General features: G+C 38.2%; 4 protein-coding genes and 1 pseudogene across 5 annotated transcripts; 2 read left to right on the top strand and 3 right to left on the bottom strand.

Moving 5' to 3' along the window:
- Nucleotides 1-186: 186 nt before the first annotated feature.
- LOC137729724 (NAC domain-containing protein 17) lies at nt 187-3,970 on the bottom strand. The gene is made up of 5 exons (XM_068468734.2): nt 3,381-3,970; nt 2,212-2,489; nt 1,822-2,118; nt 911-1,508; nt 187-678 (listed from the first exon to the last, which is right to left on the bottom strand). The coding sequence occupies exons 1-5, from the start codon at nt 3,568-3,570 to the stop codon at nt 314-316; spliced, it is 1,728 nt and encodes a 575-aa protein (XP_068324835.2). The 5' UTR covers nt 3,571-3,970; the 3' UTR covers nt 187-313.
- A 4,063-nt stretch (nt 3,971-8,033) lies between these two features.
- LOC137729390 (very-long-chain aldehyde decarbonylase GL1-9-like) lies at nt 8,034-11,346 on the top strand. Its single transcript, XM_088677848.1, has 3 exons — nt 8,034-8,238; nt 8,484-8,836; nt 10,409-11,346. The coding sequence occupies exons 2-3, from the start codon at nt 8,606-8,608 to the stop codon at nt 10,961-10,963; spliced, it is 786 nt and encodes a 261-aa protein (XP_088533974.1). The 5' UTR covers nt 8,034-8,238; nt 8,484-8,605; the 3' UTR covers nt 10,964-11,346.
- Nucleotides 11,347-11,391: 45 nt separating this feature from the next.
- Nucleotides 11,392-14,248, bottom strand: LOC137729388 (pentatricopeptide repeat-containing protein At1g34160). The gene has a single exon (XM_068468334.2). The coding sequence runs from the start codon at nt 14,173-14,175 to the stop codon at nt 12,445-12,447; it is 1,731 nt and encodes a 576-aa protein (XP_068324435.2). The 5' UTR covers nt 14,176-14,248; the 3' UTR covers nt 11,392-12,444.
- Nucleotides 14,249-15,566: 1,318 nt separating this feature from the next.
- LOC137727954 (co-chaperone protein p23-1) lies at nt 15,567-18,452 on the top strand. 2 transcript variants are annotated; one of them, XM_068466817.2, is made up of 6 exons: nt 15,567-15,699; nt 16,977-17,163; nt 17,260-17,437; nt 17,536-17,693; nt 17,829-17,883; nt 18,005-18,452. In XM_068466817.2, exons 1-6 carry the CDS (start codon nt 15,695-15,697, stop codon nt 18,118-18,120), a joined length of 699 nt encoding a protein of 232 aa, XP_068322918.2. In that variant the 5' UTR covers nt 15,567-15,694; the 3' UTR covers nt 18,121-18,452. The 2 variants fall into 2 exon arrangements, with proteins under 2 accessions (XP_068322918.2, XP_068322917.2); XM_068466816.2 differs by having other exon boundaries at nt 18,002-18,452.
- Nucleotides 18,453-19,004: 552 nt separating this feature from the next.
- On the bottom strand, nt 19,005-19,627 carry LOC137727659 (uncharacterized; annotated as a pseudogene).
- Between the last annotated feature and the right edge of the window lie 7,313 nt (nt 19,628-26,940).

The following is a 26,940-nucleotide window of genomic DNA, read 5'->3' as shown; positions in this document are numbered from 1 at the left end:
TTCCAAGAGACAAAAAAAAGAATCAAGACATGTACAGGTGCTTGGTAAGAAGCAGCAAATAAGTGAATGAGTGCAACGGTGCAAGTTTGTGCACACTAATTAGCGACCCAAAAACACATAACCTAAAAATTATATGTTGAATTTTCTATTTACAAAAAGTGAAGGAAAAACTAGGCAACTTCATCCTTTACAACCAACATTCATATAGATATTTAAAACCAATGCAAACATAATGGTTTCAAGTTACTTCCCATCAATTTTCCAATGCCGAATATAATCATATATATAGCAGCAAAACTTCCCACTTACAGACTCAAGCGGAGAGGGATCTCCCCCATGGTCTGAGAGTTGCAATCAAAACCCAAAAAACGGCACATAGTGCTACAAGAACCGGAAGGAAGAAGAATCCCCTCTTTCTGCCTGCCCTCCTAGTTTCAGAATCATTACCTGCAGCGACTGTTGTACTTGCCGTATTAATTCTCAACCTGCTGAAGCTAGACATCCGTTCAAAAGCACGATTTACCAAAGCACTCTCTGAAGCCGATGCAGGGGTGGTAGGTATAGACTCCACAAAGGCCCAAAGAGCAGAAGAGAACTGACTTGTAGCACCTGCAGCCTCATTGCCGCTTTGATTTTGAGTTGCTTGGGAAGGAAAATTTGAAGATTCATATACCACACCTAAACAATACCAGATACAAATCGCCTATATTAGCGACTACTTACAAGATTTTATAGGGACATTCCAATTTACAACAAAGGGAATGCCAACATATAACTAGAAGTGAGTCATGCAAACCACTGCGATCAATAATACATTCATAGAAACCAGCTTTTAGAAGAGTTTTGAAGCTGGAAACCTGCACTTAATAATACATGAGCATCAACAATTCATCGTCACTGTTATATGTACCTGGGGTTGAATACGAGAGAGATCCCTGATTTGGTTCTGCTCTTTCAGTGTTTGTCCACAGCTGATTGTTAATCTGAGTTGATTCTGGATTCAGCAGATGGTTAACCTGGTTTTCAGCTACTGGATTGGGTTGTAAATGGTATTCAAACTGGTCTGCTATATTATTCCCCTGAGAATTCATGTACTGATGATGAGCAACATTTCCTTCATCAATAGGCCCCAAGTCTTGAAGAAACATGGCTGCATCATGATACAAGTCGAATTCACTTAATCCATCTAGCTCTCCAAACTGCAAGTCATCTACAGGGTTCACAGTGTTTGGTACAGTAGGTTCAGGACCAAGAAGATCATCGATCTCCAAGAAATCCTCTTCATGCAGTGCAGGAGGGTCCTGGTCATAAATGTCAGGAGCAGCTGTGGTGACTTCAGATGCCTCGTAAGATTGCATTTGGGAGGTAGATGACTGCGTGAAGTCAAAGTTAGCGTCCACATTGCATTGCTGCACATTTGGATTGAACTCTCTGACAGGTTCAGCACAGATAACTTCCCTGGAGTACAGATCAACCAGAGTACTTTGGGTATCTTCTTCGCTAAGAACCTACAAAATGAAATTGTATAATGTTAATTACATGTTCACAGTGACAGAGATTTAATACATGCAAGACTAAAATCAAGCAAAGAAAATTTAAAAGTACAAACTTTCTTTATTTATGCAATCATTGTTTATCAAGATTAAGCATTTAAAATACTGATTGTGGGGACTATTGAGGTAACACCTAAACCAGAACCATCAGCCTCTACGATACAAAAATCTCATTTTAGCCATATTTGCCAAATACTCTGCAATAGCAATAAACAACTAGCCCTGCAAGAAAATAAGGGGGTACAGTAAGTAGAGAGAGATTACCAACCTGGGGTGCTGTGTAACCGTACCCATTCATTTCAGGCAGCACAGCCTCATCAGCAATCTGTTTCATTAACTCCTCGATGTCATTTAGTGCATAATGGACATCACCATTGACTTTCACATTATCAATAGAAACAACATCTACAGCTTGCTTCACTGAGATTTGGCTACCAGCAGCAGTCTTGATTACTGGGGATTCATCATCAACCCAGTCTTCTTCCCTAAATGGTGCCCCATATTGCTCGCCATTTTTGGGACCAGGTCCACTTTTTTTGTAAACTTTGTAGAGAGCATAGTATTGCTAAAACAAAGGAAGAACAAAATGGTCAGTTTTGGTTTACACAATAAAAGAAATTCAAGAGCACATTGAAAAGGATGTTATTCCAATCAATACCTGTACATTCTGGCATCTCTTGAGCTCTTCCTCATCCAAGGTATACTCGTGCATCACCCAGTCGGTGCGCTCCCCACTAGGTGCACGGCCTTTGTAATAAACTAAGGTCTTCTTCAACCCAACAGACCGTGAATAGCATACAATGGTACGATCCTTTCCTGTAGCTTTCCAATACCCGTGTCTGGTTGCCCTGCTTGATCTTCCTCCATTAGGGTATTTCCAATCTCTCGGACTGAAAAAGAACCATTGCCTGTCTCCAGTTTTCAACAGAGATAGTTCTGCATATCACATTCACTAGTTAGTAACCAAATTCAATCAACTAAAATTGTGAGAGGTTAAACAACAAAAATTGTGAGAGGCTAAAGAACACAAAATGTGAGAGGTTAAACAGCTATCTAATACATAAAACTAAGATTAGCAGATGACTTAAAATTGATGAAATCAGAATCATTCAAAACCATTTCCATGCCAAACGCAATCAGGGATTAACAGGCACATCTACTTGGAATTTTAAAGTTGGGATTTATAAACCAAGGGCTAAGGAAAAATATTATATTACTTTACTCCTAACATGCGTGGCTTTATATAGCACAAACTACTGACATTATAGCAGTTTATTTGATTAGATCATAGAAAATATCACCATAGCATCCTGCAAATTTCGGAAAGTGTGTGCCAAAACAAATCTGAAAAGGAATGAAAACTCTGTTAACCAAACCCATCAACAATAACCAAAGTATAAGTCAAACCAATCCGATCCAACATGGCGAAATCCAGTCATCAAAACAAAAAATACTCTGAAACCCATCAGCCAATACACAGCAAGTAGAGAAGCAAAGCAATCTAAAAACAAAAAAACCAAAATCCGCAATGATCCAAACAGTTAAAATTAGGGTTTTAAGAATTAATGCACCAATTAGATTTTGATCCAAGGGGTTGACCCGACGATCAAGACTCTTCTCACTTGTTCTACAGCAATCAATCATAAACACAAAACTTTTGACTTACACAAAAACCGATTCAAAAAACCAAAACAAATACCCAAATTAATAACCAAACAATCAAAACCCACAAACCCCAAATCCAAAATCATACTAAAAATCAATGCTTTCACAGAAAAACCTCTAAAATCCACAAACCCCATATCAAAAATCATACGAAAATCATACCAGGAAGTTCGTCAGGGTCCCACTTGTAGACGTCGGTCTCGGCGATGACGTCAATCTTGAGCCTCTTCTTACAGATCTTCCGCTTCAGATAGTAGAGGACAAGCTCCTCGTCGGTGGGATGGAACCGAAACCCCGGCGCGGCAAAGTGGCCGTCACAGAAAAGCGCGGCTGAATCGTCCTCCGTCACCATCGCTTCCTCAACAACAAAATCAAGACCCTCGAACAAACAAAAATCGAAAAACTTCAACCGATCAAACACAACAGAGAGAGAGAGAGGGATGTGGATAATTGAGAGAGAGAAAAGAAAAGTCCTACATAAACACAGTAGGACTCTCCTAAGGCGGAAGAGAGAGAGAGAGAGAGAGAGAGAGTGGGTGGAGGTGGTGGTCAATGCGAATAGTCAGAGGAGGAAAAGGGCGGACGAGGAGTTTTGTAGTGCGAGAGAGGGGATGAGAAGTTTCCTTGTTAATTTTCAAAGGATTTTGTTTCCTTTCGTGTGTGTGAAAGCGTGGCGGGGAGGTAAGCTGGGCGGGTTTACGGTGTTGCGCGGTTGGATGATTCGCTACGACTCTCGCTCTCGCACTCGCACTGCGATTTGTGCACTGGAGTTTAAGATATTAGGGGGCCCGCTTGGTGGTTTCCATGATTTGGTGGTACTTAATTTTTGTCTTGGTTGATAATTTTCTTCTTTTGGAATATATGAGTTTAATTAAATTGGCTAAAACAATGTGTTTTGCATTCTAAACTCAAGTTAATTTTGTTCATCGTAATTTAAATTATTTTTAGATGAATACATAAACAAAGAGACGACATAATCAGCTGTAAATATAATACTTAGATAGTATGTGAACAAAATTAGTGATTAGCGTCATATTAATTTACTAACTCATTAGCACTTGAGTACTCATGGATATATTAATAAAAATTGAAACAAAAAATAACGGATCGTCAATACTTCCTATAGATGAATAAATTTCGAAAGTGAATGAAATTATCAATGGTTACTAAGAAGAACTAAGGTCATCTCTAACCGAAGGGTCCATAGGGCCAAAAATAGCCCGAAAACCGTCTCTAACCGAGGGTTTGGTCAGAGGGCTGTGGAATCTAAGAGGGCCCCACGGAATCGGAGAGGGCTGGAGGGCTGGACTGGCTAGAATAATCAGTTTTCCTGTCGATTATAACCGACAGGAATGCTTAAGAAAAAATTCAAATGCAACGGCTAGCTGACGTCAGCTAGCCGTTGCATTTGATTTTTTTTTTTTTAGTTTTATTATTATTTTTTATTTACAAAATTTTTCCTATAACTTTTATTTTTAATTCTATTTTTTTCCTATAACTTTTATTTTACAAAATTTGTTTCATTTTTTTTTTAAATTCCATTTTTTTCCTTAATCTTCTCGTCTCATTTGCGCCCATTTTGCTTCCAATTTGGAATTGGATGAAGACCCCCCCAGTTGGAATCCGAAGAGGATCCAAAGTTGGAATTCATTGCAAACTTGAATTGAAAAAGATTGAATTGAAAGAGATTGAATTCAAAGTTGTGTGAATTATAGCCCAATATCCACCCTATTTATAGCAAAAGAAAAATTCAAATCCAACGGGTAGCTGACGTCAGCATGATGTTAGCTACCAACGGCTAGCTGACGTCACTTAGTCGTTAGATTTGAATTTAAGAAGTAGTTTTTAAATAATAAATTATGTTTGGCCCTCGGTTGGAGACGGTTTTTTTGTGACAGGGCTAAAACGAGCCCTTTGACCCTCTGGCCCTCGGTTAGAGACGGAGGCAAATACGGCCGTGTACTGTTCATTAAAATATTAATATCTTGGAGAATCTTGGAGGGCCAGAGGGCTAAAACGAGCCCTTTGGCCAGCCCTTGGTTGGAGATGGCCTAATGTCTTCAACAACTAAAACGAGGTCCAAAAGTCTTTAGAGGGATGAAGGTGAGCCAGCAGTGGAGGACTAAAACATTTAATGAGACGACATTAAATAATATTCCTGCCTTTAAATTAAACTAAATTAATTTAGTAAGTGAAATATCCGCTAATTATCATCTCATAATTAACTTTTGGGACACATTTTCAACAAAGGGGGAATCCAACAACTCAATGTATTACCCTTGTTAATTTGTAGGTGATTTTTGGGGCTTTTTTTTAGTTATCTTACTCCACTCCAAGCTTATTTTATCTCATTCTCCCATTTGTAGCACAACTCTTTATTCTTGTAATTTTTTTTTCTTTCTCTCCTATATCTCTCTTTTTCTCTAACTTAAATTAAACCTCGATCAAACGCAATAACCCAGCTAAATGCTTATGATTTATCTTATACCTGAACTCAATCTCCTTTTGAACCTTGTAAAGAACTAAGAAAGAACATACAACTCACTACACTTTTATTAATCATTCTTAAAATCACTCTCCACATTTGACAAAAGATTTCCTCTGTTCTTCTTTATTGTGTGTTTAACTCATAGTCTTCTTTCTTGGCTCTATATTAGTAGTTTTTTCCCATTTTTTCTTTGTGTGATATGACATTTCTTAAAATATGAGAACACATCATGACAATATAAAAGAAAGTATAATTACTTTTTTGGAGCTTAGATTATTACCCCGTTATTATAAAATCTTGGCTCCGCCACTGGCACCACTACTATCTCTTCTCTTAATTTCCAAAAGTTTGGATCTTGACGGACCTTTATTATCACACAAACTTCAAGGATTAAAAATAATTGTCACTTAGTACTACGGTGAAAAATCTAAAGTTTAATTATCGCCAAAGGTGAATTCAAATCAAATTATTGTGGTTAGTTCATTGTGAGGCTTAATCCACTCATCCACCACTTAATATAGATAATCTTGTATGTGTTCCAAAAATCTCGTATGTATTCCAAAAATAATAATAATAATTAAAAAATATTGCTCCCTATACACCACATAAAAATGTCATTGTATTATTTTCAAAATAAAGTTGTAAACGAGTTGAGCCAAATAAAATATCATTGTACTCAAGTTTAGTTTGATTAAGTTTTTTTTTGAGCTTGAGTTAAGCTTAGCTTGGTTCTTATGCGAGCTGAGTCGGAGCAAGCTTGAAAATTTTGAGGGTGAATTACACAAAATTACCTCAACTATGGGTTGAACGACACTATCATACTTCATCTTTTAAAAATGATAATGTCATACCTCATCTTACGAATTTGTTCCAATGTTAGACATCCGTCAGTTTTTCTGTTAATTTCTTTGTTAAGTGCTGACATGGCTAGAGACGGGCCCACTAACTAATCCAACTGGATTAAAAAATAATTAAATATATTTTTAATAATTAGATATTTAAAAAATTAAAAATAAAATTATTTTTTCATATAAAATTGTTGGATCCACCCTTTCTCTCCTCTCTCTCTCTCCCCTTTTTCTCTTATCTCTCTTTGGGAACCTACATCCCCAAAATCCCAAAACCCAAAAACCCTTCCCACCTGTCCCCCCCCCAACTTTCCTCCACCACCCTTTCTCTCTCTCTCTCTCTCTCTCGCCTTTCTTTCTTCTTTCCCTCTTTGGGCACCTGCATCCCCAAAATCCCAAAACCCAGAAGCCCTTCCCACCCGTCCCCCCCAACCTTCCTCCACCACCCTCTTTCTCATGTGTAGCGTCGTCCGCCATGGCAGCATTGTTGGTGGTGCACAACCCATCATGGGTGACGGAGGAGGTGCCGAGGATGACATTGGAGCCGAAATCAATCCTCGACCTGAGCAGAAAAGTTTAAAAAAAAAAATTAATTGAAAAAAAAAACTCAGTTCGTCTTCCCCACCCCCTTTTCCCCACCCAAGCCCACCCCCAAATCATACCCATTCCTTCTCTCTCTAATCCCTAGTCCCAAATCAAAGACACTCCCCCTCTTTCTCTAATCCCTGCACCATTTGGATAGAAAGGATGATGTCGAAGTCGAGTAGGGCCACCTTCTCGAACTCCTCCGCCAACGACGGTGGCACTAAGGCCAGGGAGGCGGTGGCGATGGCGAAGAGAGAGAAGGAGAGGGATACCAATTGGGGCTTTGTGAGCTTTGGGAGGTTTGATGGGATTTTTGGTTTTGAGATTTGTAATGGGATTCTGGGTTTTGGGATTTTGGGGATGCAGGTTGCCCAGAGAGAAAGAGAGAGAGAAGAAAGAGTGTGAGAGAGAGAGGAGAGAAAGAGGGTGGTGGAGAAAGGTTGGGGGGGGGGGGAACGGGTGGGAAGGGTTTCTGGGTTTTGGAATTTTGGGGATGCAGGTGCCTAGAGAGAGAATAGAGAGAGAAGAGAGAGAGGCGAGAGAGAAATGAGAGAGTGAGGGTGGATCCCACAATTTTATATAAAAAAAAAAAATTATTTTTAATTTTTTAATATTTAATTATTAAAAATATATTTAATTATTTTTTAATCTAGTTGGATTAGTGAATGGCACTGTCTCTATCCACTTCAGCACTTAACAGAGAAATTAACAAAAAAACTGACGGATGTCTGACATTGGAACAAATTCATAAGGTGAGGTATGACATTGTTATTTTTAAAAGATAAGTTATGATAGTGTCGTTCGACCCAAAATTGAAGTAATTTTGTGTAATTTACTTAAAATTTGAGTATTTTTAAACCAAGAGTTTTCTATTTTCTTAGAAAAGAAAATAGTAGTAGCTATAAAAAGAGAATGCAGCAGGGAAAGAGAGAGAAAATTCAAACAACATTAATTTTCTCGTCTCCCAAACAAGATCACAGAACCCTTTTTCCTACATTTTAAATCCGTTCGAATCTCACAACTGCCAACGACAAAAGAGAGTTTCTGCATTGCTGTGCGCCAACAGGGCCTTAGATCTGAATGAGAACCCACATTCTCTGTAAGTCGGTCCAAACCCCTATTTCTTCTTCTGCTCTCAATTTGATTACAATGTCTTTGTGGTTTTTTATGTATTTGGGTAAGTAAAATTCTTTCTCTGCTCTGTATGGTTTCCGAGAAATTCCAAAAGGAAAATTTGAAAACTTGAAGAGTAGTAACTTGTGCATTGTTGATTGATTACTATCAGGAAACAATCAGAAACTCTGGCATTTATTCCTTTATTATTCCCTGATTTTTAATTTTCAGGGTTCAGAGAATGTGCATTCAAATTCTAGATCTTCAACTGTAAATGTAGTGGATTTTGTTTGGGGACTAATATATGATATAAGCTTCAATTGGATTCAAATTTCGAAAGAAGAACAAAAGCAATGGTGTTCTGGGAAGGTTATGTGAGTGATGAGGTAATGGGGACTTTTGCCCCAATTGTGGTTTACTGGTTGTATGCGGGGGCATACCAGTTGTTGCCGCCCTTGGACAATTACCGGTTGCATACAAGAAGAGAGGAAGACGAGAAGAACTCGATGCCTCTCCCCTCTGTCGTTAAGGGTGTTTTGCTTCAACAGCTCGTCCAGGCCACCGTTGCTCAGGGGCTCTTCTTGGTCAGTTACTTCAACTTGTTCATTATCTCAATTATGCCAATTTATGCGGAATGTGCTTCATTTTCATCCATGTTCATAGATGTAAATAGATATAGGTATGTACCTGCATAACTATTGGAATTAGTATGGAGTGATGGCTCTTAAGAATTAGACATGATCCAATTGAAGGCTGTTTGAGAATCGCCTTCAGATACACTAATTTACAAAGTTGCTTAGTGCAATGTATTGATCTTTCTCCTTCTATTTTGGCTTTATCATGGACATGTTCTAGACACTTTAGACTTGAAGTCTCTGAGGGCTTGATGATGTCCTGATCTTGTCTTGGTTGTCTTGGTTCCTTGATTCCGTCTAGACTTTGGCTTTAAACTTGATGCCTTCTCAGTCTCCAAGTTTCCCACTCATTTGATGTCTTTGTTCATGCATATCATTGTTCAGTACAATTGCATGCCGTGTATTTTGCGATCCTACAATTCTAGATTTTGTATTCAACTGTATTTATTGCATTATTTGGTGAAGCACTTTACAACCACCTTTGCCAATGGGTTCTTCAAAAAAATAAATAGATAAATAATCAAACCTTTGACAAGGAGCGTCTTCACACACCAGCTACCTTCCATACCTACCAAATGAGACTACAGAAGAGACCTGTTAATTCTACTGTTTTTAGTCATGAGACAGTGAAACATGGAAATGAAACATAAAAATGTCTGAAAGGATGCTCATGTTTTCATGTTAGACATTCTTTGAATTCATAACAGTTCCTTAGGTACTCTGCTGGTACACTGATATTCGTGGGATGCATGTTTTTGAGATCTAGGTTATAAGATATGTTTTAAAATCTGGACAACATTGATGTGCAGAGCACAATGTGAGCGATGACACCTATCGTTTTCAATGTGGGTGAGTTAGAAGCAGTTTCTCTTAATAAATATTCATCCTTACCTAGCTGGATGGATTTGTTGTCATCACTGAGCTTTGTCATGTACTACTGAAGACTTTGATGTAGTCAATATGCTGTAGTATGTGATGACTGTTATCTACCAGTGCTTTTATTTATACTAATCTTAGATGGCTTTTTATTTTTTCATATTTGTTTTACTTGGGTTTGTCCTTTCTCTTTTTGTTTAGAAGTTGAAGAGTTTTTAACTTACAATTGTGTATAGTCAATGTGGTTGATCTGGCTGCGCTTTGAGATTGAAAGCCTTGGTTGGTTGATGGGTGGAGTCAGTAGCTTTACTGTCTTACATGAGGTGTATTGTCTACCTTCTCTGCAATTTGGACAAGTGATGTAGCGTAGACAATTGTACGTTAACCAATCCATATTTTGTTACGATCTGTGACTCATAGTAGGTCTTTATTCATAGGAGTGTCTAATTCCCCCCAATGATGGAAAAGACCAATACATTTGTTTCCGATTTCTGTTCTTCCTAACTTTGCCGTCCCAACTCTCTCAACTTGCATTGATTTCATATCAATATTTGTAGCAAACTGTTAGGACCTCTATGTCCAATTTGGAAGGTCCTTTCTATCAACTAATATTCTGACTAAAAAGTTCATGCATTTTTGCTACAGTTGACCTCGAAGGCAAATATCTCTGGGGTCACAATTCAGCCCTCGATAGCTGTGCAGATTGTCCAGATTGTTATCGCAATGCTAGTAATGGATACATGGCAGTACTTTGTGCACCGCTACATGCATCAGAATAAGTTTCTGTATCGCCATGTCCACTCTCAGCACCACAGACTCGTTGTTCCATATGCAATTGGAGCCCTTTATAATCACCCACTTGAGGGTCTCTTGCTCGACACTTTTGGCGGGGCTCTCTCGTTTCTAGTCTCAGGGATGACAGCACGAACGGCTGTTATATTCTTCTGCTTTGCCGTGATTAAAACTGTCGATGATCACTGTGGGCTTTGGTTGCCTGGTAATATATTCCATCTTTTATTCCAGAACAACACTGCTTATCATGACATACACCATCAACTTCAAGGCTTGAAGTACAACTATTCCCAGCCATTTTTCCCGATATGGGATAAACTTTTTGGCACCTACATGCCGTATGATCTTGTCAAGAGACCGGAAGGTGGGTTTGAAGCGAGGGCAATGAAGGCAATGAAAGATAGTTGAATCACAGCAGTTTACTAATTGAAGCTCACTTCACGCTGAGAAATTATTTTGCTGAGGCGTCGGTCACTCATGGAAATCTGAATTAGAATCGTGACATCGAGGCTCTGTTCCAGGCTCTAGCAGGAGGGTTTTGTCGTTCGGGTTAGTCCTTTTCTGGTTGTGACAGTAATTTTCTCTTTGCTTGGTTGTGTTAAAACCACCAACCTGCCTTATGCATTGTAATTGTGAGATTCTGGCTGTCTAATTTGTAGCATATTTTGTTCATTGTTATTAAACACTGGTTTTAAGGGGGCATAAGAGGCCTGTCCAGACCTCATCGATGTACTTGTTTGTATGTGCCTTCAAAGAATTCAGTTAAACGAACGAACACGATCTCAAATTTAGCTTGATTGCAGAATTCTTCTTACTATATCAGAAATTAGACACACTTGTTTAAAGTATAATGCTCTATTCTCGGGCAATTTCAACGTGTTATGTTATCAAACTGCATCATCATCACTGTTGGTCAAGTATAATTACAACTGAAGCCTGAAGGTGTGATAAACATTTCCGGCCTGTCTTTGATCGTGATCCTAATCTCGGCCTCCTGTGTGAAGTAATTTAAGGTGGTACCATCCTTGCAACTCACATCCGTCATGCACTTCATAATCAACAGAAAGAGCAGGCTTTCAGAGGAGAAAAAGGTACCATCATACAAAATCTGGTAAGCCTCATTGCACAAGCTGGTAGAACGAATTGATCAACAACATGACGCTATCCACGCATGTATAGGAATCATAGTATGTTGGCACAACCCTGTCCGAACACTAGGTATAACGCACACTTCAGCGCCAAATGCTGTGCACGCTACGCATCATGATCACCTGAGATACAGGTTCTTCAACCTACAACAAATTCTTGAAACAATGGTATGCCTTCCCTTTTTTTATGCAGTCATAAGCTTCCAAATGAGACTTAACTGTAACAAAAAGCAAACGTCCAGAGGGGCATCTGAGAGGCGTCAAACCCTCAATCTTATTCCTCTACACTTGAGAGCACATGCTGGTGAGTTCTCATTTTGGCTAGACAATTTGTCTGCCTCATACCATGCCATACAGTGGTTACGTATGATCAACAAGAGATATACGGAGTAAAATCTAACTTTTCATTGCAGGGTTTTACCACCCCAAATCTGAGACAACCATGTATAGCAAAAGTGTGTTTGTGCGGTGCTGCAGTTACAGGTGTCTCACCAGTCACTAGAGAAGGCTTAACAGCAGTGGCGATCCATTCAAACTTATCTTCCCTGAATCCTTGGGAATGAAGTGTACAACTAATGACTGATTTGGACTAAAACAAGTTGAAAAAATTACTAACCGTCACTGGAACAGTATCAAAACACCAGAGAAGGGATATGTTCTTTCAGAACGTCTCTTCAAATTAACTGGAAATCACTTATTTCAAATCTCCAGTTTGCTTTATAAGTTTATAACATATGAATGTCACCAATAATCTCCGCAAGAGCATAATCCTTCTTTAAATCTGTGAAACCGGGCTCGATCCCTCACAATTATTTCCCTGTTATAAACCTTCGAAATAAGTTTGATCACAACATGGCAATCCTCACATATTCTTAGGTTCTTAATCACTTGAATTGGTGTCCCTTCACTGGTACTAATCAAACCAAACGCCACAGCCAATTTCTCGCAGTGGTAGCTCAATGCATTCTCTTTTTCCTCCTCCCCTATATCATGCAGCACATTATTAGTCTTGGCCGCATATCCATAGGCTTTAATCCTGAACATGATCTCATCCAGCTTTGCATACATCTCACGCCAATTAGTATGGCTCTGATCACCATTCACGAATTTGTGTATCATACCTTCCACTTCTATGTATCCAAAACCCGGTATCTTCTTCACATCCCTTTTCTTCATGGCCTCCCTCACCCTGCCTACATCATCCCATCTCTCATGAGCCGCGTAAACATTTGATAACAACACGAAATCACCACAACCCTTAGACCCCAACTCAATCAGTTTCCGAGACGCCAGTTCTGCCATCTCTACATTCCTATAAGTCTTGCTAGCACCAAGTAAAGTTTGCCAGAGTACCACATCAGGAAACATAGACATAGAATTTATAATCTCGTAAGCCTCTTGAATACGCCCAGCTCTTCCCAGCAAATCAACCACAGTTCCATAATGCTTAACATTAGGGGCAACCCCATGCCCCGCCATCGAATTAAATAACCTGACCCCATCTGCCACCAGCCCGGCATGGTTGCAGGCACACAAAGCAGCAAGATACGACACTGCATCTGGGCACACCTCACTTTTATCCATCTGTCCGAAAAGCTCAAGTGCTTTGTCACCATTGCCATGCATAGCAAACGCCATAATCATCGTATTCCACGTTATTAGATTCTTCCCACATTTCATATTCTCAAACACCCAATATGCTTTGTCCTCAAAGCCGCATTTCGCATACATATCAATAACCGCATTGCAAACAATGACGTGCATATCAAGCTTCTCATCCATTATATAGGCATGTACTTTCTCTCCTCTTTTGAGTGCACCCAATTGCGAACAGGCGGAGAGCGCACCAAGAACCGTGACTTCATTAGGCTTCAAACCCCCTTCCTCGCTCATTCTCTGAAACAAAGCTATAGCTTCAGTGGGTCGATTCCCCTGAGCCAACCCAGAAATTAAAGCATTCCAACAAGCAATATCTCTTTGACCCATTTCATCAAACACCTTCTGTGCAAACCCCAAATCACCCACTTTCGCATAGACGTCCAGCAAAGTGGTTCGCAGCAGCACGTCGGCTCCAAATCCGAACTGTACAATCTGAGAGTGAATCTGCATTGCCTCAGAGAAAGCCAATGCCCGTGCGCACGCCTTTAGAGCGAAGGAGCACGTGAGGGCGTCGATTTTCTGGGAAGCTTGGGACATGGTCTTGTACCATGCGATGGCTTGGGTGGGTTGGAGGCTCTGGGCGAGGCCTCGAACGACGGCGTTCCATTGATTGGTGGAAGGGTTTTGGAGGTGGCGGAAGAGGGCTGTGGCGTAAGGGAGGTTGGCGACGGGGGAGAGGGCGCAGCGCTCGAGGAGTGTGGTGGTGAGGGAGGGGTAGAATTGGAATTTGCCACTGGTAAGAAGGTGCGCTTGGAGCTGCTTGATGCACGCGAGGGAGGTGCATTTCTGTAACAAGGACTCCAAGTTGGCCATATTCCATGCCCATGACACTCTAAGAGTGGGAAGCCCTTTTGTATCTACTTTTTTTTGCTCTTTTTGTTGTTGGGGGTAGAGGAGGATTATTTATCCTCCTATTTTCATCCTCTTTCATTCTCTCATCTTATACATTGTTTTTTATCTTATTATCTATATAAAAAAATCAATATAAGATGTTGACGTGGTTTAACCGTGACTGTTCAAATAGGAGGGGATGGAAGGGTAGAATCCTCCTCCATTGGGAGCAGGGAGGGACGGGGTAGTCGGTTTTCCAAATATAAATTTGAGATGTGCATATAAGAGATCGTTTTAGTCGTCAAATAGGACACAATTAAATGGGAATATTTTTGCTTATCATTTTCAAGTTAGAGCACCAACTTACTTATCACCGTTATAAGAGTTTAAATTTGAAATCTGTGTAGTGGATATATACAAATTTCAAAATTTAAATTCATTTAACGGTGATAAATAGGTGGTGAGCATTACCACCAATTGAGAATGGTGAACAAAAATGCACCTAGACCAAATGGTCAGTATTGATAAAAATATTACGAACTGTCTATCTATTTATTATAATTATAATTAAATTTTTAGACATAATCTCCATATAATGATTTACAATATGAGCGATTCTTGTCATAAGCACAAGAAATATAATAACATTGTTTATGAAAGAAACGATAGATAATTTATCGATAATGAGCCTAAATCTAAACATGAAGACCAAGAAATGTAAATGTCATGAAGGCCAAGAAAAACTCAGTCCACATGACATTGACATTTACATTAAAAAGACGGTAAAATGCTATGAAGATTATATTTAGTAAACTACATTGTATCGTCTTTTTAATAGAGAAACAAATCATCGCCTCAATCTGCAACGTGTGAGTAAACTGATGAACACTCCCGGTCCCTGGAAAAGCATCAACAAAGCCAGCATTTGAGTCTTGACAATGACACCATTCAGGTATCCCTCCCAACGGTGAGGTAGCACCCAACCAAGTCCCACCTCAAAATATCTAAAACTTGCACAAAGCATGGAGACACACGGCACCATCTAATCCAAAACTACGTTTTTGTTGACAAAAAACAAAACAAAATGTAAGACTAGAATTCGCATCAATTTTTACTTTTTTATAAAAAAATTTAAATTTTAGCTGTTGAAATGAATAAATTAAAAAAAAAATTAATGTAAAAAACTAACAAATTTGTCTGAAAAATAAAAATAAATGTGTAAAATACTAAATTTTAGAAAGTTTTAACAAAACATTCTCAATATTATTCACTTTTAACAAAAAAATTACATTTATATATTTTCTTAATACTATTCATTATTTTTAAACTTTTCGTTAGTTTTCGTTAAACTTTTACCGTCCAGAAATCTATAAATAACACTAAAACTCCTTTTCCTTTCCTCTATAAACCACTCCGTCCTCTCTCTCTCTCTCTCTCTCTCTCTCTCTCTCTCTGAGTGCGAAGTAAACGCTGTTTCTGAGCAAAGGATCGATACGCCGATATGAGGTGTTGATCTTAGATCCTGTTTTCTTTTAATTTACATTTACTTTCGATATTTTTCTTTTCTTCTTTTGGGGTTGCATAAGAAGCATAGGGTTTGAGTTAGGTTTTCCAATTTTTCGTCTTTACCTTTTCAGTTATTTTCTGTTTGGTTGCTGAGAAAGTGATGGAAATTGAGTTATCTGTGAATATGGAAACTTGAATCTGTGTAGACGCCTTGGTTTGTGTGTTGGGTTCAGTAGAGGTTTAGGGTTTTAATTCTGAATGATTTGTTTTTCGTTTCATGGAAATTACCTGTTATTTGATTTAACTAAGTAATTGAATGGAAATATATTGTCTTTTTTCCTTTTCGTTTTCTCTGCAACCAAACAGGGGCTATGAGTTTTATTTTTCAAAGGATTTACTGAGATTTTGTTTCAATTAATACCAGACCTAATTAGGAAGGGAATTGCTGAATTAGATTTCTCACTCTTTTTTGTATGTTGTAGAAAGCTAGTTAATTTGTGCAATTGTTGTGCCGGTCTTTCTTTTTCGGCTTTATTTTATCTATTCCCATTTTTACTAAACTCTTGTTTCCATTTCCTTTTTCTGTTTATCACACTTAAAATGCCTTATTTGTGCAAGCTGCAACTATGTGCTTGAACGCGTTTTATTATTGACGGGATGCGAATAAAGCTAGATAGATGTGCAGGAACGGTTGATTAGTGTAGGATTTTAACAACTAATTGCTAGTAGCTACAAGCTTTGGTTTGATGAATGCTAGTCTGATTTGTCTTACAGTACTTGAGAGCCAGTTTCATAGTCTTTGTTCCCTGCTGTACACCTGCTGTACAGTTTCATTTATGTTGCTTCATAACTTTCTTGGTCCTGGGATATATGCAGATTGAGTACAACGAATGTCCAGTGTTCTCTAACTGTTCGGGTATTTGGCATATGTTGTGTAGTTCAAGAAATTTAACATTTAGCAATTGGCGGGTAAGATGGAACTTTTGGGTCTACTATCCTTGTAGCAGCCTGCCTAACATTTGTAGGCTCTACACTCTACCATCCAATTTAACGAAAATTTCAAAGATTGGACGGTACTGATTGCAGAAGTGAAAAAAAAAAAAAAAACTATGATATTAGAAAGTTGAAAGTAAGTGTGTTAGAAGAAGTTGCTAGCATTATGGATAATATTTTAAGTTTATATTTCTAAAAGCTTTTTGTTCTGGAGTATATGATTTACCTCAATTGTTTTGTACTTTAATCTTTACTAATTTTTCATTTAAACGTTTACATTTCAGCCGACATCCTAATGTGAAATGGGCCCAGAGGTCTGATATTGTCTACATAACTATTGACTTGCCGGATGCCCAAGATGTAAAGCTTAAACTGGAGCCTGAAGGAAAGTTTTTGTTCTCTGCTACTGTTGGACCAGAGAAGACACCTTATGAAGTTGACCTTGATCTCTATGACAAGATTGATGTAAACGTAATTTTCTCGCCATAACCATCATGGATTTATTTCATTTTACTAGGATATCGTACGGTAATCAATTATGGGACTAACTTATTGTTTTACTTGTAGGAGACCAAGTCTAGTGTTGGCTTGAGAAATATCTGTTACCTAGTGAAAAAAGCTGAGGAAAAATGGTGGAGCAGGTTGATAAAACAGCAGGGAAAAGCTCCTATTTTTCTGAAAGTGGATTGGGATAAATGGGTTGATGAAGATGAGGAGCCTGAAGAAGTGAAAGGTGACGAAGGCGGTGAGTGTTTCTCATCCTTTCTAAATCTCTATCTGTATTGTCATAGTTTCCTTGAGGAATTCTGATTGTATGCTTTTGGCTTTAATTCTGGTTTCCAGGTCCAGGTGGGTTTGGAAATAATATGGACTTTGGTGGACTCGGAAACAATATGGACTTTGGAGGACTCGGAAACAATATGGACTTTGGAGGACTCGGAAACAATATGAACCTCGGGGGACTTGGAAACAATATGAACTTTGGGGACTTTGATATGTCTGTAAGTAGTTATACTATCGCCTTACTGTTGAATTGTTTATACTAGTATAAGTAGCTATACCATCACCTGACTATAGGATTGTTTATATTAAATTATTTATTACGATAAACAATTTCTTGCGTTCTGTTATTTCAGAAGTTGAACATGGGTGGCGGTGGCTCGAGTGCTGACGCTCTTGGCAAGTTTGATGGTGAGTTTCACAATCTATATAGTCCATTCTAGCTGCATGATCTTGTTTGTTGGAAGTGGACTAGTTACTGCAGATTAGCGTACAATTTATCACTGAATTAACCGTCTTGTACTACCAGCAGAGAATGATGATAGTGACACAGAGGACGAAACTGCTGATCAACCACCATCCGCTGCTGGAGAATCTGATGCCAAACCTCCTGCGAGTGCTGAGCATGACGCAAAGGCTTCTGTCTGACGGTGCAAAAGATTCAGAAAGTATGCGGGTGTTACCGCAAAAGTTGAAGTTTTCAAAGCCTTGTTTACAGCGTCTTCAAAGCCAACGCTACTCCCTGTTTCGACATGCACTTGAATATGTTTTTATTTCCCGACACAGCTTTGTGATTGCTTTGCTTCGCCTTCACAAAAGGGGTTCCTTTACGTTTTGTTTATGGTTTTATCACGAGGGGTAGCCAGCCTGATTGTTCGTGAGACGACTACCGTTGGCAACGGAAGCTTTATTATCTTCCCACTTACTGTGATTCGCGGATATTGGAATTTACCATGTATTAGATATCGGCTTGTTCATTACCGGTGAAGATGTTGATGTATGGTTTTTAGTCATTGTATAGTATGCATCTCAGTCATATTCATCACCATCTCCAACGAAAAGGCTAAACATAGCCCCTCAATAATTTAGTGATCACACTAGAAAAGTTAGGGTTTCTGAGGAACTATTTTTCGGTTTATGTCTGTCTTGATTTTTTTGCCTGTCAGGAGGTTGATTTAGTTTTATATCACAAGGAGATTCAAATTCCTTTCAATTGCTCCTGTTCTACAAGAAGAGAGAGACGGGAAAAAGAAAGCTTGCTACTTTAAACTTGTTGAGCTTGTTAATTAGTGGCATCATGTCTAATTGTTCATACTGCAATGAGTTTGATCCGATGATGAATAGCTAATCAGATCGTCATGAGAATTGAGACTTTTTTAGCGCTATGTGCCATGGTGGTTTACTTGGAAGCGTTGTTTTGTCAACCCACCTGTGGTCCTTGTCATGGAAGTCCTCGTGTATAGGGAAGATAAAGAGTCCTTCTGTGACTTCTATCATTGATTGACATATGTTAAGTTTATATGACAACAAAGTTAAGAAGGGTGAAGTTTATTAACACGTGACAATTAATAGTAGTGTTCACAGAGACTACAATATCTTATGTCTTGTTTAATGTATCACTATGTGTCTTAAGCACGGCACATGCCAACCTTGAATGTGACTTTACGAGTGCGGCTCTTACTATCAGCTCAATCACACAAGCATTCCCTACTTTCGGACGATTTTCGCGCACAAATGCTTTCCAACCATCATAGACTCTTGCATTCAAAGACATATTGCTTAACAAACGGTACAGATAGTCTCTGCAAACATCACAAACAAAATATAAAAACAAACCAAAAAGGGGGTTGTTATGTAGTTCTGTTGCTCCTTAAGCTGTTTCATTCCTAATTCATATTCCAATATGAACTGGGATTGTACAAACCGCGAGGAAGTTTACCAAGTGAATTGCTATGTATGATGGTTGCATTTTGACCATGAGAAACGGATTACTAGACTTGAAACTCATAGCTTAAGAACCATGGATACTTAAGCTCGCAGTTTCTCCCCCATCCCTAGACGTACCTCCAACGCTTGCTTCTTGTTTTTGGGCGTGGCGAATCCAAGATTTTGACAGAAACATATCTCCAAGTTCTTTGTTCTTCGGCAGATAGAATCACCCACATAAATTGGGTTCTCCAGCCGGAAAACAAAAAACCATCCACTGCACAATAACCAACTTTTACAAAGAGTGGTCAAAACCCACAGAAGACAAGTAACCAAAGCCATACGAAGGAAAACACCCTTGACCTTTTGTGTACGTCATGAACAGACCAAATTTACCACAAAACTGATCAGCCTCTCTGCAGCTTAACTAGATACAATCCTAGCCATTGCTTGCTCTTCAATTAATGGCTTAAAAAGTGTCATGGTGTTCACTGTACGTAAAAGATGCGTGTCTTCCGATCCTGCTCAATGAACTTTAAAATCCAATGATAAAAGTAGAAAGCCGTTGTAAGCCCTACGTTTCAGTCACACCTGCACAATGGTTCTAGTCCCTCTGGGACAGCAGATAAGTGGTAAATCCATTGCTTTCGAAGGCATGGCCTAAGTTTAAGTCTGATCGGGTGAATTTCTCAGCTTGCTATCCATTTCTTCGATCATTGTTCCCATGTTACAAAGATAGCCTTAGAAAGAAAAGGAAATGAAGAGATGGGGGCGACGAACGGGGAGAAACTTTCTCTCTGAACTGACGTCTTTCTACCTCTCAAAAACAATGTTTCAACAAGTAAATATTGTTCAGTTTGTCTGAACCATACGGACACACATGTACCGGGAACCCTACATTGGTTTTATGTGCGGCGGTTTGTTGGTTTTTCGGTGTTACTGATTTTTAAGGGTTTTAGGAGGAATCTAAGTTTAATTTCCAGTGCCCTTTGTTGCTCTTACCTAATGTTCTTGCTTTTGAACATTTAAAGTGTCATCTTCTTTAGCGCTACTTCTGTTACTCCAATTCTCTTGAATTTCTAAGGTCTTGTTTTGCTCACACCAATAATGTTAGTGAAGTTAGATATGGAAGATGCAGAAACAAGGTACAACCAACTAGTGCAAAACAATGAAATATGAACAAAACCCATCAAAATCATGAGTTGCAATTGTGCAGTCAAGTTTGAAACAACAAAACCCATAAAATAGTATCATCAATATTAGATAATTGGTGGTGCTATCCACTCTAGTTTACACACACATCTCATGTTTTAATTTCTAAGCTCAAGAATTCTCTTTCTTAATGTAACTCATTCGATCCTACGGTTAAAAATTAGAGTGAGCTAAAGTTAAAAATAGGTGTGTGAATAGCACTAGGGGTGGTATTAGTACAATTAACGTACCAAAACCCATCTACCAATTACCATACCAAACTTTTGGTATGACAAAATCTATTACCATTATCGTGCCAAACTTTCGGTATACCGAATTTCAGCATGCCAAATAGTTTGGTTGACATGGTATGGTAATGGTAATTACCACTTTGTTTTGGGCCAAAATTTGATTGTTTTTTCCAACCCAATTCAGGGCCCGAACGTGTTTTGGCCACTCCCTTTGGATTTTTAAAACTTTTTTTATTTAATTATGAGAATTTTATAGAGATTCATTTAAGAAACAAGAAGTAAATAGATGGAAGAATTGTTGAAAGAACCCAATATCCCTAAAAAAAAATAGTACAAAGATTCCTAAACTCCATATCTACATTCTTTAAAATTGTACAAAAATTAACTTAATAGACAAAGTCAGAGAGAAAGACATCCCAATTTGATGAAAGAGAAGATGAGATGGACTCCGAAGAGAGAGAGTCATCGGAACTGGAGCAACAGAGCTGAAGTCGGTGGCTATATGAGTGAAAAGATGAAGAGTCGCAGCACAAGAAGGCTTAAGTTTTTTTATTGGGAAAATAGAGGTTAGAGGGTGAGTTGATTGGATAAATGACTAGGAAAAAAAATATAAAGTGCATATATAATGATAATAATACCTAAATATATATAAATGAATAAATAAATAATATAATATTAATAGTAGTGGTACGGTACAGTATACCGTTGGTAATGGTTTTGAATACCATTACCGTATCAAAAATATATGGTACGGTACAAATACCGTACCATTATCAATGGTACAAATTTTTTGGCATAACTTTGGTATGGTACGGTTGGTAATTCAGTTGGTATAGTAATTTGGCAAAAAAATCCCACCCCTAAATAGCACTGTTCTATGTAATTTCCGAAAATTAATTGAAAGATCCGTGTGTCTATTGCCTCCAAAGTCCAAACGGTCATGTATTAAACACACACAAAGAGGTAACCTCAACGTTAGGATCTCCATGAGCTCATTTTGGTGGATCTGTTTTTAGAAAGGAAAAATTCTATATGATGTTTCAAAGTATATGATATTTAAACTTTTTAATCGTTGATTTTAATTTTTAATATTTAACTATTAAAAATTTAGAAGTGTTCAATACTCAAAACATCATAAAAACCCTCAAGTAAAATTCTTTATATTTGTATTTTATGCGAATAAGTAACGTGGTAGGATGGCTTTCCGCACAGAAGAACATTTTCATAAATAACTTACGAATTATTAACAATTGTACAAAATTGGGACTTAGGCCTTCAAAAAATTTCATAAATTGTAAGTAGAAATATCCTACAACTTCTTAAGAGATTAAGAACTCATTTGAAAGTGTTTTTAAAACGAGCGTAAATATTTTTGATAAAGGTGATTTTGAGTACAAAAGCACTAAGTGTCACATCCCGGCCCGGGGTGGATCACTTCCCGGGCCCGCTTCACCACCGTAGCACGATATTGTCCGTTTTGGGCTTACCATTCCCTCATGGTTTTGTTTTTGGAAACTCACGAGTGAGCTCCCAAAATGCCTCGTGCTAGGTAGGGATGAGAATATACATATAAGGATCACTCCCCTGGGCGATGTAGGATGTCTCAATCCACCCCCCTTAGGGGCCCAACGTCCTTGTCGGCACACACGCGACTAGGGTTAGACTTTGATACCAATTGTCACATCCCAGCCCGGGGCGAATCACTTACCAGGTCCGCTCCACCACCGTAGCACGATATCGTCCGTTTTGGGCTTACCATTCCCTCACAGTTTTGTTTTTGGAAACTCACAAGCAACTTCCCAGTGGGTCACCCATCTTGAAAGTGCTCTAGCCCCCTTCTTGCTTAACTTCGGAGTTCTTAAGCCAGTGAGCTCCCAAAAGGCCTCGTGCTAGGTAGGGATGAGAATATACATATAAGGATCACTCCCCTAGGCGATGTGGGATGTCACACTAAGACCATCTCCAATGATGACTTATAACCTAAAATTTCCCCTTCCCCCCCCCCACCCACCCCAATCCCAAAAATCCACTCCAACCCATGACCCAAAATTAACCTAAAATCTAAAACTCATTTGAGGGTCAAATACCAGCCCAGTTTTAAGCCACAAACCAAAATGGGCCCCACCAACTGAGATTGAAACTGGGGCTGTGAAGCCCAGTTCCCTTTCCTGACTCGCCCATGCACGAGGCATCTTCAGCCAACCGACAGCCCCACGTGAGGGTGTTCCCTCAGTAGTCAATGCAAAAAGCAGCCCAACGGCTACTTTTTATAATCCAACGGTGACATTTAAATGGGCCGTTGGTTAATCCAACGGTCCAGGTTCAATTTTTTTTTTTTAGTTTTATATTTATATATTTATTGAATCCAACGGCTTAGATCAAATATAATTAAATATAACGGTAAAAAAAAGATCTAACGGTCCGAATTTAAATCCAACGGCTAGAATAATTTTAAAAAATTATTTAACTTAAAATTCAACCAAAAACTCTATAAATACCTATGTATTTGTTCAAACATCCACACAAAACTCACTTTTCTCCTACAATTCTTCCAATTTTTCTTTATACCATTTATTCTCATTTCTAGAATTTTCAAGATGGCAAAAGAGCATGTTAGAGGTCATAATTGGACCTTTGACGAAGATATTGCTTTATGTTTGACATGGATTTCGATTAGCGAAGATGGTGCTGTCCGCACCAATCAAAATAGAAAGGTTTTATGGGGTAAAATCGTTGATAAGTTCCAGGAAAACTCCAACGCCGGTCGAAGGGAAGTTGGTGGTGTTTATGATCGGTGGAAGATTATCAACAAAGTGTGCACTTTGTGGAAAGGAAGCTTGGAGAGAGCCATGGTTGACATGCCTAGTAGAAGGGGCGCTTCAAAAATTGTGAGTTTATTTGTTGATATTTTAGTTGTCATGTACATAATAGCATTTTGCAACTAATTGTTTTTATGTATTTGTTGCATAGGGTGACAAAACAATGGCAATTTACAAGACAAGAACTACACCAAAAAATCAAGCTTTTAAGTTGCATCATGCTTGGAACATCCTCAAGGATTGTCCGAGGTGGGGAACCGATGCGAACCAACAATGTGGAAGATTATTTCATAATGAAGCCCCACCCCTAAACGATGTCAATGAAGGTGTGAATTTTGTCGACAATGAAGGTGTCAAATAAATGACCCCAACTTCTTCTTTTGCAAGGCCCCCGGGTAGAGATAAGCAAAAGGAAGTAAAGAGAAAAGGGAAGTCCTAAGATCCGACACGTGCACAATTTGCTAGCAAAATGGCAATAATGAACGAAAACCAGTGTCGTCGGCAAGAAGAATCGGCCCAAATGCTTTTGGCCATGAAGGAAGAAGGGGATAGGGAGCAAGAAAGGTACGAAACTAATTTGATAATGGAGGACCTCGACAAATACACTCCAGAGAGGAAGAGATACTTACATGGTAAGCAAAAGGAAATTTTACGAAGGAATGGCACAAGGAGTATATTTCAAGATGATGATTCATCTCAAGACTATCACCCAAGTCTATCACCAAGTCAAGATGGTGGATATCATTATTAAGTTTATTTAGTCTATGAGTTTTCGATTGTATTAAGTTTATATGGTTTATTAATTGTCTTTTTTATTTTTTAAGTTTATGTGGTTTATTAAATGTCGTTGGTATTAAGTTTATGTGGTTTATCTTGATTTTCATGTATTGATTTAGTGATTTTTCAAAATTTATCGGAATTTAAATATTTTTAGGTTAAAATGTTCATAAAATTAATTTATGATAGTCTACATAATTTTTTTTTTTTAAAGTTAATTTAAAAAAATAGCCTTAATTCATTATTTGATAATCTAGGGCTAAAATTTTAGGTCAGAAAAGTTGGAGTAGAAAAGTTGTTTTTGGGCTAAAACCTAAATTTTATGGGCTAAATATTTTTAGGTTTTAGGTTATCATTAGAGATGGTCTAAGACCTACTCCAACCCCCTGAAGTAAAAGTCAAATTTTAGGTTCTAAACTTACCCCAACTTGCTTTAACGCTTAGAGAAAATATGAGTTTTAACCCAAAACTCATTTCTAGAGCAAATTTAGCCCAGGATTCCCCTGAGTTAGTGGAGCTGGGCCACCATATACGTGTAATTTTTTTAGTTTTATATTTATAAATTTATTGAATATAACGGATAAGATTTAATATGATCAAATCCAACGGTAAAACAAAAGATCTAATGGTCTAAGTTTAACTCTAACGGCTAAACTAATTAAAAAATATATATTTTATATGTTTCATATTATTTCATAGTGTTCCATGATTTTCATAGTGCCAGTTTAGAGATTTTTGAATATTTATCGGAATTTAAATATTTTTAGGTTTAAATGTTCATAAAATTAAATTAGGATAGTCCACATAATTTTTTTATAAGTTACTTTAAGAAAAAATTATTCTAAATTCATTATTTAATACTGTCGGGCTAAAAATTTAACCCATAAATGTTGAAGGAGAAAAACTGTTTTTGTGTTGAAACCTAAAGTTTTTAGGTTAAAAATTTTAGGTTTTGGCCCAAGGATTGGAGATGGTGTAAGTGTTTTTTTTGGAAGAAGCACTATATTTAGTGCTTATTGCAGGAAACACTATATATGTACTTTTTGCAAAAACATGTGTTTCTTATAGTAAACACTTAAAATATTTTTCAAAATCTATTGAAATTTTTACTAAGAATTTATTTTAAAAATATTTTCACTAAAAATATTTTTAATCATTTTTAAAATACATCAAAGCGATCTAAGAATTTTTAATCCCAGGAATTCAAGTGGGGTGGTTCCCAACATTGGATAAATTTTTAGTTGAGACGGGAATACGGATAGTACACCATGTGTTTTTAAGAAATTAGTGTGTGAACACGAAAGATTCCTTGAAACAAGAAACCAGAATAACGTGTACAAAATAATATTTTTGTGTTTATGATTTTGGGGTTACGATCTCTCTCTAATTTGGTCCTCTGATTCTATCTTCGTAGGGTGTAGGTTTGTGGATGAGTTGTTGATCCAAAGGGCCGTCGGGGCTTGATCTAAGGATGAACAATTGATGAACGGTTGAACACTTTCTTCAAGGGCCGTCGGGGCTTGATCTTGAATAATGGTTGTGTGGATTTCTTCAAGGGCTTTTGGGCTTGATCTTGAAGGTTGATGGATGAGCGGATCTTCAAGGGCTTTTGGGCTTAGTCTTGAAGAACGATTGGATGTGTGGATTTGTTGAGGTTGTTGATCCAAAGGGCCGTTGGGGCTTGATCTTAGGATGAACAGTTGATGAACAATGAACACTTTCTTCAAGGGCCGTCGGGGCTTGATCTTGAGTTGGTTGTGTGGATTTCTTCAAGGGCTTTTGGGCTTGATCTTGAAGGTTGATGGATGAGCGGATCTTCAAGGGCTTTTGGGCTTAATCTTGAAGAACGATTGGATGTGTGGATTTGTTGAGGTTGTTGATCCAAAGGGCCGTTGGGGCTTGATCTTAGGATGAACAGTTGATGAACAATGAACACTTTCTTCAAGGGCCGTCGAGGCTTGATCTTGAGTTGGTTGTGTGGATTTCTTCAAGGGCTTTTGGGCTTGATCTTGAAGGAGGATTTGACGAAGAAACGAAGAGTGCTTTCTTGATCCTTCGGGATTTTCTTGAGAGCTTTAGAACTTTAAGGCTTCAAGGTTTTGGTGTGTAGAGAAATGTATTTGTGAATTGGTTTTGGTGTGTGTTGGCTTTTCTTGGGAATTTGGATGGTTGGAAGCTTTGGAGTTTCAAAGCTTCAAGGATTTGGGGAATTCTCTTCCAATTTGGGAGTAGAGAAATGTATTTGTGAATTGGTTGATGCTTGATACCTTGATGGAGAAGCCTATTTATAGGCTTTGAGAATGAATCACCACCACAAAATATTTTTTTCCTTTCCAAGCACCATTGCCTAATTTTCCCACTTAATGCAATATTGAAATTGAAGTGGTGTAACTTATGGCCTAATTTCCCACTTAATACCATTTTAAACTTGAAGTGGTCTAACTTATGGCCTAATTTCCCACTTAATGCAATATTGAAATTGAAGTGGTGTAACTTATGGCCTA

This window comes from Pyrus communis, chromosome 10 (genome assembly GCF_041283825.1).
Source record: "Pyrus communis isolate YQ-2024b chromosome 10, ASM4128382v1, whole genome shotgun sequence".
NCBI lineage: Eukaryota > Viridiplantae > Streptophyta > Magnoliopsida > Rosales > Rosaceae > Pyrus > Pyrus communis.
Note: the sequence above shows the minus strand (reverse complement) of the source record. Positions and strands in the feature narration are given on the sequence as shown.